The sequence below is a fragment of the Suricata suricatta genome, chromosome 3 (assembly GCF_006229205.1).
Source record: "Suricata suricatta isolate VVHF042 chromosome 3, meerkat_22Aug2017_6uvM2_HiC, whole genome shotgun sequence".
NCBI lineage: Eukaryota > Metazoa > Chordata > Mammalia > Carnivora > Herpestidae > Suricata > Suricata suricatta.
The window spans coordinates 2349593-2366536 of NC_043702.1; the positions used below are offsets into that span (position 1 = coordinate 2349593).

A 16944-nucleotide genomic window follows, 5' to 3' on the forward strand; every position below is an offset into this window, starting at 1 on the left:
CGAGGAGCACCCCTGGGCTCTAGCTAGCGGCGCTGGGTCCCAAGCCACCTGCGCCCACAGCACCCAACTTCGAGAGGACCGACCGCTGGCTCGGTGCGCACCCAGCCCACCAGGGTCCCGGGTCGCCCAATCTCGGGCTCAGACAGCCATCCTACACTTAGGCCACAGCTTATGACGGGGTCACTTCAGCCACGTAAAGCCTCCAGTGACTGCGTCCCCCCTTAGACCTGACGGCACCTGCAGGTCACGGCACGGCCTTCCGGCGGGGCCGTCCACGACACACAAGGTGGGGCTTAAGAGTTCTCTCCTCGGGCCGCACACAACCATGACCGACGCCGCCCATCTGCTGGGCGTCAGTCTACAGCGCTGCGGTCGTTCAGGAAACCTGGGTCGCTCGTTAGTGCAAGCGTTACACACAGGTAGCTCTTGTTAACGGAAAATCGAACTGCAAACTTGCCATCTGCCCACTTCTAATCACCTCTAAGATCAGAGTCACCGTGATTCCCCACGACGGTCCTCAGAGGCTTCACCAGACGTGGTTCCCCTGGAAACAGCACCACCCGGAGTCCCTGCAGGGATGGCCAGCGCCCCCTGTGCAGACACGGCCGCGCACCGAGCGGCGCACCCAGGTGTCGGTGAGCCCTGCCCACAGCCAAAGACTTGGGGACGGTCACCGGCTCATCTCACCTCCTGGCCCCCCGGCAGGCCAGGGGACACCTCTGACCTCACCGCCATCCCCGGCCCCGGTGCTGGAAGCAACGACCAAGACATCAGGTCGACCAATCAACCAAATGACAGATGTCTTGTCCACCGGGCCCCAAGCAGAGTGTAGAGCGTACACAGAGTGTGGAGCCCGCCGGAGGACGCCCATGTCCCGGCCTGGCACACGCAGGCGCTAGGAGGCAGCGCCGCGGGGACGCCCTTCTGTCAGAACTGGCAGTGAACGCTGGAGGAGCGGTCCTTGGTCCGAGCGCAGGCGGCCGGTTCCCGGCGGGCTCCTCGACGAGCAGCCACGAGTCGTTGGCGCGACGCTGCACGGGCGCCTCTGAGACGGGGAGCCCGCGCGGGTACGGGCCGAGCAGCGCGACGCCGCCACGAGAAGACGCCACGCGAGGCGCGAGGGAGGCGTGTGTGCAGACAGACGCCACGGCCGCCCGGGCGCGGGGAACACAAAGCCGCAGGTCCAGGGGCTGCCTCCCAGCACTCTACTTTTCTACCAAACTCTCCCTTCGCTTAGGCACTGGAAGGCCTTCCTCGGACGACAGAGTGGAAGCAACAACAGCAGTGGAGGCGGAGTTCTGGAGCGAGCCGGCGCCCTCCCTCCAGAGCGCCGCAGGCCTTGCACGCGCGGCCATGAGAGCCCACGACAGACATCTGAGAAGCGCAAGATCGGGTTCTGTGCGGACTTTTCAGCTGACAAGGACCCCGGGGCGGCCGGTGCCCGGGCCCCGGAGGCGGGGTGCAGCCCACAGGAGCAAGGCCGCTTCCGCTGGGCCAGCAGCTCCGCCCACGCGCCCCCCTGCTCGCGGCGCCCGGCCTACTCGTGCAGCAGGAACGCCTTGATGGGGTCCGGCAGGGGCAGCGAGGGGATCAGGTGCAGGCGGTGCTTGCCCAGAGCTCTTCTCACGGCCACGCGGCACAGGCTCAGCAAGGCCCTGGGGACACCTGCAACGCCGGGGGGAGGGGGCGAGAGGGGGAGCCAGGTTAATTCCGCTCTCAGGGCTACAGACCGAAGGCTGGCGGAGCTGGCGAACCGCCCACTGGCCAGCTCCGCAGTGGAGAGTGCCGTCCCTGGGGAGGAGGGTCCCGTCACCTGCCCCTCCCGGCTGCGGAAGGGCTGCGAGACCTTCACTCCCCGGGGCACCTGCTCACCCGGACACCCCACCCCCTTGAGGGCGTTCCATCTCCCAGGAGGAAGTAAGGGCCCTGGCAGGTGTGAGCCACGGACCATACGCTCTCACTCGGCCTCCGTGCTCGGTCAAGCCCAGACACTCCGAGGGCAGGCAGGGGGCCGGTGGCCCCTCTCTACGGTGGCTCAAGCTGACCACTGACCAGCGCTGCCGGGGAAGCCTGGCAGGCGCGGGTTCTAACGACAGGGGCTTCGGCAACTCCAACAACAAGAACACAGCAAACCGAAGTCCTACAAGAGGACCCAGGTGAGGAGCAGGCCGGGCGCGGGCAGGGCGCAGAAGGCACACGGCAGCCTGCGGAGGCACACACGGTCAACTTGTGTCCCAGAGACCAACTCTGACAACAGGACCGGGCCCCCGATCAACTGCGAACAACCTGGCTCTCTATTTATTAACTCATTAGCGAACTCTTTCTTCCTAAATAAGCACACTACGGACTTCGTTCTCACAAAAACTAGAGGCATCGCATAATGGAAACAGCAGTATTTGAGTGGAACTGAAGGGGGTGAGGGCCCCCGGAGGAGCAAACATCTAGAACCAAGGGGAACACTGGCAGTCACAGAGCAGAGCAAGGGGAAAGAGAACGTAAATTCTGGAACTCTGAGAACACGTACTTGTACAAATGTTTTTGCATCAACTCTCAGTGTTGAGGAATTTAAAAAGAGAAGACCAACCTGGAAGTATTCTGGAAAATTCCTACTCCTAACTGAAGATTCTAAGTGCTTAGTTGGAAGGTTTTTTAATCCCTACCGCTCAATTCATTCAACTGACCCACACAGCCCACGAGTCAGAACGGAAGTCAGAACACTTACTTCTGGCCTCTTTAAAGACCTGCAGTGCCTCTGGGTCCACCTTCCTCCTGCCTCTCGACTCCGGGCCCAGGGATTCCCATGTCACCAGGCTCAGGTTGGCTCCGAACTCCACGAGCAGGCTCACGAAGGCGGCCTCGCAGCCGTGGCGCAGGACGGCGTCCATGACGCAGCCCGGCGAGCCCCTGCAGAAGCCCTGCGTGTCCACGGGGCCATCGCAGTTGAAGTCGGGGTTCGCCCCTGCCTGGAGCAGCAGCTTGAAGCACTGGAGGTTGTGGTAGGCCGCGCTGATGTACAAGGGGCAGACCACCAGGGAGGTGAGGCGGCGCGAGAACGGGGGCCGGGTGTCCGGGGTCAGGTGGTGGTTGACATCGACGTCAGCCCCGTACCTGCAGGGGAGGCACAGGGACAATCAGACCCCGGTCAGCAGCTTCCCACAGCACCCTAGGGAGACAGCCTGACCCCCGGCAGCACTGGGGGCCGCACAGGAGACTCCTGGGGAGACGGCCTGACCCCCGGCAGCACTGGGGGCCGCACAGGAGACTCCTGGGGAGACGGCCTGACCCCCGGCAGCACTGGGGGGGGCCGCACAGGAGACTCCTGGGGAGACGGCCTGACCCCCGGCAGCACGGGGGGCCGCACAGGAGACTCCTAGGGAGACGGCCTGGTACCCGGCAGCACTGGGGGCCACACAGGAGACTCCTGGGGAGACGGCCTGACCCCCGGCAGCACTGGGGGCCGCACAGGAGACTCCTGGGGAGACGGCCTGACCCCCGGCAGCACTGGGGGCCGCACAGGAGACTCCTGGGGAGACGGCCTGACCCCCAGGAGCACTGGGGGCCGCACAGGAGACTCCTGGGGAGACGGCCTGACCCCCGGCAGCACTGGGGGCCGCACAGGAGACTCCTGGGGAGACGGCCTGACCCCCGGCAGCACTGGGGGCCACACAGGAGACTCCTGGGGAGACGGCCTGGTACCCCGCAGCACTGGGGGCCGCACAGGAGACTCCACAGATCACACAGGTCTCAGGGGTTCCAGCAAGGTAAGACAGCGGTTAAGAACTGAGAATCCACTAACGCAGGAACTTTTTAAGGGGACTCTTTAAACCTGAAGAGCTGACAGTTGCAGTTATTTAAACTACTCCAAAGCAAAGAAAAAAAAGTAAAACTTCCAAAGTCGCCTTATGAAATTAGCAAAACAACCCCAAAACCTGACAAAGGCCCCACCACAAAGACACGCTACCAATGGATTTCAGTCATATGAATTTAACAGCCTTCAATAAAAAGTTAGCAAGGAGAATCCAAAAGTGTATTACAAAAGCAAGGGACCGTGACCTCAGGAGGTACTCCAAGACCGCAGGGCACTTCCGATGTTAGCAATTCCATCAACACAGTCCATCATATCCACAGAACTAAGGGCAAAATCACGACCATCTCTACCGATGAAAAAACACTTGAAGGCACGTGACAAAGCTCAACACTAATTAATGCACGAATTAACTACTAATTTATCATTTGTAAATGATAAAATAAGTGACAGACGTTTCCTTCCCAAGATAGGACCCAGACGTTGGGCTCTCTCCTGCGGAGCCCACTCTCCAGCCCACTATTACGCATTGTAAATAAAGGTATTAGTGCAACCAGACAAGAGGAAGCAATTAGCCAATTAAGATTAGAAAGAAAAGGAGAAACTGCCCCTATTCCAGAGGATATGATTATGCTGGGAAAGCCCTGAATAATTAATGAAAATACAAAAAGCAGTAAGAGAACTTATTAAGTACATTAATAAAGTTGTAAGACCAACAGCTTCATATATACAAACAAAAACAAGTTCAAAAACAAAAAGGAAAAGACCTCCTTTATGACAGCAAAATCAAAACGAGATATCTAAGCATAACCCTAACGGTACTTGTCTAAAATGTGCATGAAGGAAGTTCTCAAATTCTGCAGAAAGCATCGCACAAGCAGATCTCAGAAATGGAAAGACCCACCACTGCCTTGGAGAGGAAGGTTCAATTAAGAGGTCAATTTTCCCTAAGTCTATTATACAAAAGAAAATCCCATTTTCAGAACTGTATAAATTGATTATAAATATAAATAAGTAATACGTCCCTGGAGTTATAGAAGTTGATTATAAAGTTCATTTGGAAGATCAAATAAGAAAAAATGTAAAAGTAAAGCTTTTTAACATGAAAATTAAAGAAAAACTTTTATGGGCACCTGGGGGGCTCAGTCAGTTAAGCATCTGACTTCAGCTCAGGTCATGATCTCTCGGTCTGGGAGTTCGAGCCCCATGTCAGGCTCTGACTCTGTGCCCCCAGCTCAGAGCCTGGAGCCTGCTTCAGGTTCTGGGTCTCCCTCTCTCTCTGCTCCTCCCCTGCTCACACACTCTCTTTCTCTCTCTCTCAAAATAACATTAAAAAAACTTTTACATGGCCAAAAAAGAAAAACCCAGCATAAGCAAAGTAAAACAGTATGTACAAACTGGGGTAATGTTACAAAGGATTAATATCCCTAATACATAAAGAGCTGATAAAAGGAAAAGATCAACAGCTCTATTGGAAAATGAGAGGCTTAGCCATTTAACAGGATGATCAGCCTCACTCATAACGCAGATGCAAACTAAAACTACGTTTACACCTGAAAGTAACATAACATTCTATGCCAACTGCACTTTAAAGAAAGAAAAACTGCGAGTGCCCGGGTGGCACAGTCGGTTAAGTGTCCGACTCCTGATCTCAGCTCAGGTCATGATCTCACGGTTTGTGAGTTCAAGCCCCACATCGGACTCTATGCTGATGGTGTGGAGCCTGCTTGAGATTCTGTCTCTCCTCCTCTCTGCCTCTGCCAAGCCTGTGCGCACACACCCTCGCTCGCACTCTCTAAGTAAATAAAATAAACTTTAAAAAAATTTTAGAAGAAGAAAAGAGAAAGAAAAACTACCCGGAGTTACCACTTCTCACTTACCAGACTGGGATAAATCCGAAAAGTTACTGACCAGGCTCTAAGGAAACAAGAAATCTCATTGAGTTCTGGCGGCAACGCAAAATGGACCCGTCCCTGCAGCGGGAAATCGGGCAACAGCCCACAAAGTCACGTGCCTCTACCCTCTGACCCGCAATCACACTCTTGGGGTCTATCCCCAAGATACACCTGCGCGACTCTGAGAAGGGGCATGCACACACTTCGTTAAAACATCCCCCGTAACGGCTGAAGGCGGGAAACAGCCCACAGGTGCCGCACCAGGAGACGGGCCGAATAAACCGCCCGCCGCCACAGGGAGCCTCGCTGGGCCGCCGTGGGGAGGCAGGAGGGCACCGCCAGCGACTGCTCTGGACCGGCCTCCAGAACGCACCTCACAAGTGAGAGGGCCGAGGCCAGGGTGCGCGGTCTGCTCACCCGGGAGCACACGCAGGACACGCACCGAGACACACACGCATGCTCGGCCCACTTTTCAACAAGGAGGAATAAAGGTCATCTACGGGGGAGTGGAAGGAGACCAGCACAGAAGTTAGACTTTTAAAATATGCTTGGTTTTATAGATTTGACTTTGGAACCAAGTAAATCTATCTCATGAAACAAATTAAATAAAAAGCAACCCCCAAAATTAAAAGCAAACAGAAACACTTTAACCCAAGGGCGTCTCCAGCCTGAGCCATTCTGTCCTGCCTGCAGGGAGGCTCCTCTCTGCAAAACCACCAGACTAGCCGGAGCACGCCCAGCTTCAGAATCACCTGCAAGAAGCCAAGCAGGAAGCACAGCTTGAACCCAGGAAGCACAGAAGAACCCAAGCAGGCCCCCAAGCGAGCCCCACGGCTGTCCTCGAGCCTCCTCTTCTAAGGCCCAGTGCCCGCCCCGGCGTGAGGGACGGGTACGGGAGCTGCCTGGCCCAGAAGCCTCCCAGTCCAGCAGAGCCCGCCTCTGAACGGTCCCACAAAGGCAGGGCTTCAGGGTCCCCGTAAGGGACCTGCCCTGGTCACGGCGTGCCGGGAACTCAAACACACGACTGGCTATCAGGATTCGTGGAGTTCTCCCAGCCCAAGGGCAAACTACTAACCCAGGCCACGTGAAGCAGAGGCCACTGCCTACAGCACAGAGGGTGGCCTGGCTCAGGTTCTCAGTGTCCTGGCAACGTTAAGAGGACGCCTGCTAAAAACGCTGTCCGGCACGGGGTGTCAGAGCCCGTGTGGGGTGAGGAGGCATGTATGGGAGGGGCAGCAACAGTCAGACTTCGGGCACAGATGGGGGGATTGGTAAAATGATACATATATGAAGGATAAGTGGAACCAGGGCTCTGCTGGAAAAGCCAATAATAAATTTGTTAAGGAAGAAAAGCAGGATGGCCCTGTGGTACCAAACTAGATTAGAAGTGTCGGGGTGAACCCAACTGTCACCATATGTAGAGACAGAAACACAGAGAGAAACATGTACCTGTGCCCTTAGCGCTGTCCAGTCCAAGGTCCTGAAAAGAGCAACAGCCCACAAGCACTAAACACTCCCGGAAACCAGGCCGTGGTGTCTAAACACCATCTTCCACTCAAAAGAAGCCGGCCTGCTTGGAGAAGTGACTAATTCCTGAGTTAAGGCAGGCAGAGCACTGGACGAGCCTTGAATACACTGTCCCAAGACAGAGTCAGGAGCCGCTCGGAGGATGCTGGGGACATGTCATAGGGTGGAGCTGGGTTCCAGTTTGCCAGCGCTGCCTGTGGCCAACTTTAGGACAATCTGAGCATCCAAATAAGTAATAAAATAAGAGATTCTGTAACCCGCTAGGTAATAAAGGAAACCACAAGTCTAATACAAATAATGAATAAATTAAAAATCTGATGAGAACTAGGATAAATAAGTGTTTCATGGTACGCCTCCACAAAATACTAATTAAATCATCACAGAGGGAAAAAATGGAGAAGCCTGACAGACACCACCTTAATCAAAAGACCCAGGTGAACACCAGCAGTAACGGGACCAGTGTGATCGGTGCCACCTGATAGGGTGTGAGGGGAGCCCAGGCTCACGCCCGTGACCTCCCCACCCAGCACGGCTCCCCGGCTCCCGGCTGAGTCAGCACCAGCCAGCCAGCACCCGCCCGCTGGGCTGCCATCACCCCACACAGCCCTGCAACGCCACACGGGCTCCGCCGGCGCGTTTCACCGCAAACAGGAAATCGTAGAAAGCGGCGATGGCGGGCCGACGGGCGGGGCCCAGGGCCCAGGGCACGGCCTCCCTCCCGATGGCTGGCCAGCAATCATACCATCCCCCCGTCTCTGGAGCGCCGTTCCGAGCGTCCGAAGGAACTGACACCGCCACGTCTGCTCTCGGGCAGCAGAAGGGACAGGAGGGCGCACGGACTGACGCGCCCGTGACCACCCGCCGCCTCACTGAGCCGCGCGCCGCCCCTGGGCGCCGCAGACGCAGACCCCACCGACCTCTGGGGTGTCCGGCAGTGACCAGGAAAACCCCCGAAGACACACACCAAAGCGAGCAGACACTGTATTTCATTCCACACACACCTCATCAATTAAGAAAAGGAGAACTAGATTTTACCCCGTGATTTTTGCTTCCTCCTTCTCTTAGGGACAGGTCTTCCAAATGTTTATTAATTTGGGGCAGCAGGACAATCTGGTATTAGCTGAGCTACGGGGAAGACAGCCCCTCGTAAAAACATACTGGACAAGATCCAGTTAATTTTAATCCTGAATATTTTCCAAAATTCCCCTCCTGCTTTTAATATTCTGGCAACGATCTGCCGGGACAGCTCAGTGAATCAATATAACTTTTGCACGTACAGAAACACCACTCCTCACCTTAAAAAAAAAACCAAAAACCCAGCACGTCAGCAACATCTATCAAGGGAATTTAAAAGCAACAGAACAGAATTTACTTGCAGAGAAACAGCGAATTACGACGTGATGAGGCGACACCTCGGGAAGCAGGAGCTGACGCTGTGTGTAGATCGTGTTACTCGTCTGGGGACCTGCCCGGACCGCTCCTGTTTCCCGAGTCAAGAAGCCAATTACCTGGCCATTCGGAACAGAGAAAACTTGTCAGCAAGTGTCGCTGGCACCTCACCGCACAGGTGGCGTCCGAGGCTCCAGGGAGGGACGGCGCGGCCGCACCGACACGGACACCTTCTCCAACAGGGCACATGTGTGCGCACTTCTGACAGTCACGCCTGCAGCTAACCCGCAGCAGCTGTGCCTCGTGAGCTGCCTGAGACGCCTGGAGGGATTTCTGGAACCAAGATGAACTTTCACTGATCGATCGTGCCCACGAGTGTTTCCAAATTAATGACTGACATGCTCCAAGATGCACAGACATGGGACTGGATGGCTTAGATCATCAAGCTAAAGAATCCTTTAAAAAGAAGGGAAAGGGACACCTGGGGGGCTCAGTCGGTTGAGTGTCCGGCTTCGGCTCAGGTCATGATCTCATGGTTCATGGATTCGAGCCCCACGTCGGGCTCTGTGCTGACAGCTCCGAGCCTGGAGCTGCTTCCGATTCTGTGTCTCCCTCTCTCTCTGCCCCTCCCCTGCTTGGGCTGTCTCTCTCTGTCTCTCAAAAATAAAAACATTAAAAAAAAAAAAAAGGAAAAAAGCATCACGGCTTTACCACCTTCTCACACAACAGCCACATTGCCCTCGTCTGTCTTTCCAAAAGCCAATTCCATGGTCATTAAAAAAAAGTTTTTTTGATGGAGTAAATCTATTGTCAGAACCTAATTCAAAAGCCACACTGTGCTGGGCAAGGGGACAGCTGGCCTCCTGTCCCTCAGAGCCACCCCCACTGTGGCCTGGAACAAGGGGACCCTTCCCTAGTCCTTCCTGCACTGAAAACTGGCACCTACACTGCGCTCCGTCCAACTGCAGGACGACATGCTCACAGAGTGAGGCACGGAGAAAAGCATCTTTGGTAGAAAGAAGTCACTGGAAACAAAACATGAAAACATAATCTCGTTCAGACTTTTTAAAAAGGTAACCATTAGTACAATTAAAATAAGACCAAAAATAAATACATAAGTAAGTAAGAAACAAAAGAACACTATAAACCGCGTAAAGTAACAGAAGAGGGGCACCTGGGTGTCCGACTTCGGCCCAGGTCATGATCTCACAGCTTGTGGGTTTGAGCCCCGCGTCGGGCTCTGTGCTGACAGCCTAGATACTGGAACCTGCTTTGGATTCTATGTCTCCTTCTCTCTCCCCCTTCCCTGTTAACTTTCTCTCTCTCTCAAAAATAAAATTAAAATTTTTTTAAAAAATAAAAAGAGAAAGCGAAGAACATATAGGCCATGGAACGAAGACACAAACTAAGAACAGCTGAAAAGGAAGAGACGGACGCAGACCGCGCGTCAGCGACGGCAACAACGTCAACTACACTGAAAACACGAGGAGTCCCGCACAGGCAGGCACGGAAGGTGAGCGCCCAGACAACCACCTGAACCCGCGGAGGAAAACTCAACGGGGCAGGCGGCTGCGTACACGAGCCCTCGGTGAGCCCTATGTTTACCTTCGGCCCCGATACCGTGTGTAACCCGCAGCTGAGAGCTTCTGGGGCCCAACCGGCACCCAACATGGGAGGCAAAGGGGAAACGGACAAACCACAGCAACGATCTGAGATCAGCAGACTTCTCTGAGCTCGTGGCAGGTCCGATGGCGAAAGACGTAAAAAAGAGAAAAGAAAAAGAAAAGAAAAGGAGGGGCCATGAAAAAAAGAACACAACTGAGGCAACCACACCCTACAACGCAAACCAAACCCCCACGACCACGTACTTCGTGACAAGCATCCGCAACAGTGCAGTTTGACATTAAAACGATTAACAATAAACTCAAAAGAATCCCCGAAACGCAAATCACCCTCTGCACGTGACCGGCGCACATCCACTAACACAGTAAAACTGGCTCACAAAGACCTGCATGGACCCCTCTCCTGCTCGGCACGCACGGGGGAGAGCGGCCTCCACGATACCGGCCTCAGCCGGAGGGAAGCGCAGCAGGCGTGGCCGGGCTCCAGGCAAAGATAAATTAACAATCTTGCAAGTTTGCCCTTCAAGAAAAAAGTGAGTCATCATTCAACTGCCAACGTTAAGGGACAAATAAAGGAACGTTAAGGTAAATGGGAAGGAATCAAACTAGAAATTCACCTCGCAGAGCCGGGAACGGCCGCTCAGAAAGACCTGCAACAGACAAGTCCCTGAACGAGTCCGGTCTGCGAGGGAGGGAGCGAGGGAGGGAGGGGGCGAGGCGGACACAGAGGCCCGGCGGCGGGCGGCACCCACCTGATGAGCGCCTGCAGGATGTCGGCCCTGCCCACGCGCGACGTGTGGTACACCGGGGTGCTGCGGTGGTGCCGGCTGCCGTTGGGGTCGGCGCCGGCCTCCAGGAGGATCTGCGCGCTCTCCAGGTGCCCGTTCACCACCGCCACGTACAGGGCGGTCTGTCCCTTCACGTCCACGAGGTCCACCTCGGCCCCGTTCCGGATGAGGAAGTCCACACAGTCGCCGTGGCCCGCGGTGGCCGCGATCCGCAGCGGCGTGCAGGGGAGCCAGCCGCAGCACCACACGGACTTCTCGTTGATGCGGCTGCGGGAGGACACGGGGGCGGGGCCGTGAGGACGGGCGGGCTGCCCTGCGCCCCCCTGAGACAGACAGACAGCGGGACGGCCTCCTCGGACAGACGCTCGCTGTTTCCACAGTGCCCCCACGTGCGCAGTTTCAGGAAATGCTGGACCCGGGCGTGTGGTGGAGTAGGTGTGAAGAGCCCATTCCACAGCAGAGGAAACTGAGGCACCAGCAGACTGACGGGCACTAGAGCTCAGATCTCAGATTTCCTGACTCTCGGGCCAGAGCTCCTGGCCTGACAAAGGGGAGGGGCTTCTGCCTGGGCGGGGGGGGGGGGGGGGGGGGGGGGGGGGGGGGGGGGGGGGGGGGGGGGGGGGGGGGGGGGGGGGGTCAGTGCAGGGTGGACAGCAGGACACTCACTGGGAATCTGGTCCCTTTGCACCTGCTGCCAGCTGTGAAGGCCTGAGGCAGGCCTCGGGACCCTCACTGGGACCGGGTGACGGCTGCAGTCCCTCTACCCGTGACGCAGCACAAGGGACAGGCTGCAGGGATCACTAAGGGCCCCCAGGGCTACCCTCGGGGCCAGCATCAGCGGAGGGGAACTGGCCAGACCCTGCTCTCAGCAAAAGTGACAATCAGGCCATGACTCCCTGTCAAGGAGTGACACGGCCGGAGTCCACTGACCCACCAAGTCATGGGTCAAGACACGGTTCGCTTCGCGCTCCCGAGGCAACTGTGACCGGGGCCTGGCAGTCCGGGCCACTGAGGCAGGGACACGGAAACGCGCACAGGACCAGGCCGCCCAGCGCACTGGCTCCATCGGAGAGGTACACAGCAAGGGGGCGAGCGCGGCCAGGCGGGCTTACTAAACCCCGATGCGAGGAGGAGAGAGAAAACGTCCTTGGAAAAGCAGTATGAAAATCCCTGGGCTGACACCTGGCTAAACTGTTCTGCTCTGTTGTTTTTACTCTGCTACATCCGCAAACTTAAAGGTTTCTCTGGGCTTGAGTCACTCATGTTAAATATTCACGTGGAATCCATCTGATGTCTCTGTACGACAGTCCTTCCCGGACATAAACAGCTTTTTCTTTGAGACCGCTATCTGTTCTGATGAAATAGCCAAGACGTCAGAAGTAAAAAAGGAACCTATTCTTGTACTGTTAGAAGCCCTTCTCTCGGGAGCTACTCATAAAACGTGGCATCAGTTTCATTACTGATACGCAGGTTTTTCATCTATCAACTCACTTCTACCGACTTCCCTGAAGGGGAGACGAACCCAAAGCATGAAGGAGTTTCTGGCTGCAGGTCAGTCTCAGATCTAGCCGGGACTCCAGCCTTCGACACACAAGACGGAGAACCCCCGCAGGGACGGAAGACCTCGCCTGCCCAGGTGTCCCGGGGGGCGGGGGCGGGGGCAACAGTAAGGTCAAGGCTCTGCGGAGGCGGAGCTGGAGCCGGGCCGGAGGATCGAGGGACTGAGGGGCTGAGAAGTGAGCGCAGAGCAGACCCCGGAGGAGGAGGCCGACCTGAGGCGGGGCCTACTGACAACTGGGGGCCAGAGAAGCCAGAGGAGAGCACGTCAGGAGTGAGGTACAAATGCGGCACCGGGAGGAGTCTGCGCCCCCACAGGGGTGACCGGATGAAAATAACAAAGGTGAAGGTGAACTTCTGTATACGGCCCGGGGTAAAGAGCCACAAAGGACTTGGGGGCGCCCGGGTGGCTCAGCTGGTTAAGCACCTAACTCCCGATCTCAGCTCAGGTCTTGACCTCGGGGCCTGAGTTCAGGCTCTACATTGGGCTCTGTGCCGGGCATGGAGCCTACTTAAAAAATAAATAAATTATTTTAAAAAAAGAAGAGCCACAAGAGAGTTGGAAGGGGGCAGGACCACTACGGATGAGAGTAACAGGGCTGCCATCAGGATTAACACCAAGAAACCGGACACCAGAGAGGGCCAGAAGTTTCCAGAAAATATAAAGGTCACTGACAGAGCTGGACTTGAACTCAGGTCTCCCCTCCCTCACTGTGTGGCTATCTCTCAGTGCAGGTCTGAGCATGCTTCCTCGGTCTCCTCCCTCCCCGCCCCAGGCCTCTCAGTGCAGGTCTGAGCATGCTTCCTCGGTCTCCTTCCCCACCCCCTCCCCCCCGCCCCGCCACCCCGGCCTCTAACGCTGGGAAGTATCAGGGTCGTCACCTGCAGACCAGGGGGTCACACCGCCCTCATGGATCACGCACTTCAGCTCACGGAGACCAAGGTGGCCCGAGCACCGGGCCGGCCCCAGGACGGTGACACTCACCTCCGGTAGCTCTCCTCCTGCAGCAAGCTCCTGAGGGTCTGGAGGTCCCCCACGTAGGCCGCATCGTGGAGCCTGGTGTCCTCACAGTGCTCCAGCGGGTGGTCACAGAACTGCTCCCTCAGCCACTCCTTCAGATTAGGACCTGCACTGGAGAGAGGGGCTCCTGTCAGCCGGGAACCCTGCCCGTGCCCCCAGCAGGGGGCGCCGTCTGCAGCGAGCCCTTTGCCTCCAGCTACTGCGACCGGTCTGACTCCGAAAAAATCATTCCTGTGCTCAGAGAAAAATACAGAAAGTTTCCCTTAATGAAACTAGCACGTTTCCGACACCAAACCTGACCGACGGGTAATAATTTTTAAAAACGCTGGTGGAATGGGAGGTAATGAGTCCCCCATACTGGATACAGAAGATCCTACATGAAATAATAGCAAGATTCAGTTTAAAGTATGTATCCAAAGATTCACCATAGTATCAGCCTATCCCAAGAATGTAGGAGTGTGTTAGTATTGGGAAAAACCATATAATCACCTCCTACATTACAGAAAGACACTTGCACTTGGCAACATTCAACAGCCAAACACATGTGGCTGTTTGTAACGTGGACAACTGTACCAAGCTGACCTCGGAGGAGTCTACATGAGCAACTCACCAGACGGTAACCTAAGATGGGGGCACTTTACTAAATATAAGCTGCAACTCAGTCAGAAGAAATTTAAAAATACGTGCATATAAATAGAAAGCCAGCCTCACATAATAAAGACTAGAAAACGGGAAAACAATAAAGCTAGAAGTGGCAACACCACACCACACACTCGGATTGAGAGTGCCAGGAAAATTCTAAGTAGTACCACGTAAATTAAGAGGTTTCACAAATCTCTTTGGGTTTTTTTTTTTAATGTTTATCTATTTATTTTGAGAAAGAGAGCGAGCCAGCAAGAGAGGAGTGGAGAGAGAATCCCAAGCATGCTCACAGCCCTGGGAGATCAGACCTGAGCCGAAATCAAAGTCAGACGCTTAACCGGCTGAGCCACCAGGGCGCCCCATCTTTGGGGTTCTTATGTAAGATGTGACAAAAATATCATTCTGTCAAACTTCTAGACAAGTTTATCTGGAAACACGAATGAAAATCACTACTTTTCAGCACCTAGGGGAAGAAATCTACCCTGCCGGTTAGTTAACAGAACTGATTCTTTCTCATCAGAACAGAAACATACATCAAACAGAATCCACTGCCCAGGAAAGACCTTAATATAAAGACATATGGGTGTCAAAACCTGCGAGGAACAGGAAGAGCAGCTGCTACAGACTGAATGCTTGCGTCTCCCACAAAAATATGCTGGCACCTTAACCCCCAGCTGATGGTATGAAGGGGAAGTGACTTTGCAGGTGACTGGCTGGTGAGAGCAGAACCTTCCTGAAAGAGATTAACGCCGTCACTAGGAGAGACCCCAGAGAGCCCGGCACACCCTCCACCACGTGAGGACCAAGCACTGCCGCTGCCTCTGAACCAGGAAGCAGGCCGCTGGGGCCTTGGTCTTGGACTTCCCAACCCTCAGCAAAGAACAAGAAGTTTCTATTGCTTGGAAGCCATCCAGTAGATGATACTGGGTTATCGCCTGAACTGACTATATAAGTAGCCAAAAAATCTGAAAAATCAGATACCGACTTGCAAATTACTGAGGGTTTCACCGGACACTAGAGCCCAGAAATAATCTTCAGCTAATTAAGAGTCCTGCGTACAACCTGACAGACAGGGGCGTAAGGAAAGAGCGTGAACCCGGCTCCCGCATCCACGGCCCTGGCGTGCCACACGGTTCCAGCCTGCGCCCGGGCACGCAGGGGGGGACACCCTCCCCAGGCGAACTCTTCCCAATGATGATGTGGCTTTTTAATAATTCAAACCAGATCTCTTTTGAGTGTCTACTGTATACAAGGCTGGACCCGGCACAGTGCGGGGGAGGAGTGTTTCCTTGCCCTTGGGGGTCCAAGGGATCACTGCCCGGGGGCAGGGCAGCAAGCGTCCACAAACACACGGGGGCCCCAAGCTGGTCTCACGGCCCGCCCGCAGCAGAGCGACAGGCAGTGGCCTGTCGCGGCCGCCCCGAACTTCCTTCGGTCGCTCTCCTCCACGGCAGCTGCCCACAGTCTCACCCGCCGAGTGAAACATCCATTCCACAGTTCCAAGCAGGAGTGGCTGAGGTTCCGAAAGCATTCAAAGACAGACAGGCTAAGTGGGCGCCGTGGACTTTGTCTTCTCGGGGCCTCCCTTCACTGGCCCCTTTTCAACCCGCTTCCTGGCCCAGCTTGGGCCCCCTCCTCCTCCTCCTCTGAAGCTCCAGGTTTGCATTTTTCAGACCAGCTTCTCCACTGTCAACACAATTACTCCGCAGAGCGCTTAGACCTTCCCTGGAAATCGCTGCGACCCTGAATAACAAAACAGTCCGGACAGACGCTCAAGAGCCGTGTGTGCAGGGGCAGCCTTCCTCCCCGCCGCGCCCCTCCCTCCTGGGAAGGGGCCCTGGGCCTCCTCTCAGCCCATTCCTCTTCCTCACGCTTAAGTGACATGCCAGGCACCTGGGGTCAAAGTCAGCATCAACCAAAGCTCAGGACAGAAGGGGCTCTGTCTGACCTGCCCTTGTTCACGGCGCTGTCCCCAGGCCAGGCCAGGTCTGGCCAGCAGAGGTTCCTCAATAAACGTCCCGTGAAAGAATGGATGGAGGCATGAAAAGCGCTACTTGATCAGTCTCCAATCGTAATAAACTCTCTGGAGACGAACGCGTAAAAGGCAGAGCACTTGAAAGCACCGGGGAGGCAGGGCAAACCCAGACAACTGACACCGAGGAAACCCCGCCACGGATTAGAGCGAACCCCTCCTCCCCGGAGCGCAGCAGACGACACCCTGCCCCGCACCTGTGCTCGCTAGGAGGGTCTCACGGTGGAAACCTAAGTCTGATGGCTATTGTGGGTGGTGACCGTGAGCCTTTCTCGCTGCCTCCTCTGCGGGTGGGCCCCTGGACATGCTGTGTCACGGAGAGCTCGCTGGGGATGGTGTGATCGCTGTCCCTTGCCTGGGAATGTGACGTACCTCCCCAGGCAAGCCGTGGGTGGCGGGGCGGGGGAAAGACACCTGCCCTCCGGAGGGGCTGGCCTCTGGGGGCTTCGCTGACCCGCGCGCTCGGAGCTGGATGATCCCTCTCCTATTCTTAGAGCTGGGGTCTTATCAAATCCCCGCCGACTCACGCATGAGCCGGGAGTTAGAAAAACAGGTTCCACAGGACAGGAACCCCGATGCGAGGCCGTCCACGCGAGGCAGAGGAGCGGGCACACGCAGCGGCCCGGCCTCCCGGCACTGCGAGCCGCGCTGCCCCGCCCCCGGCGG

General features: G+C 55.9%; 1 protein-coding gene across 2 annotated transcripts; it reads right to left on the reverse strand.

Moving 5' to 3' along the window:
• Positions 1-1375: 1375 nt before the first annotated feature.
• ASB1 (ankyrin repeat and SOCS box containing 1) lies at positions 1376-15747 on the reverse strand. 2 transcript variants are annotated; one of them, XM_029933525.1, is made up of 5 exons: positions 15717-15747; positions 13569-13710; positions 10991-11293; positions 2723-3108; positions 1376-1665 (listed from the first exon to the last, which is right to left on the reverse strand). In XM_029933525.1, exons 1-5 carry the CDS (start codon positions 15730-15732, stop codon positions 1538-1540), a joined length of 975 nt encoding a protein of 324 aa, XP_029789385.1. In that variant the 5' UTR covers positions 15733-15747; the 3' UTR covers positions 1376-1537. The 2 variants fall into 2 exon arrangements, with proteins under 2 accessions (XP_029789385.1, XP_029789386.1); XM_029933526.1 differs by lacking the exon at positions 10991-11293.
• Between the last annotated feature and the right edge of the window lie 1197 nt (positions 15748-16944).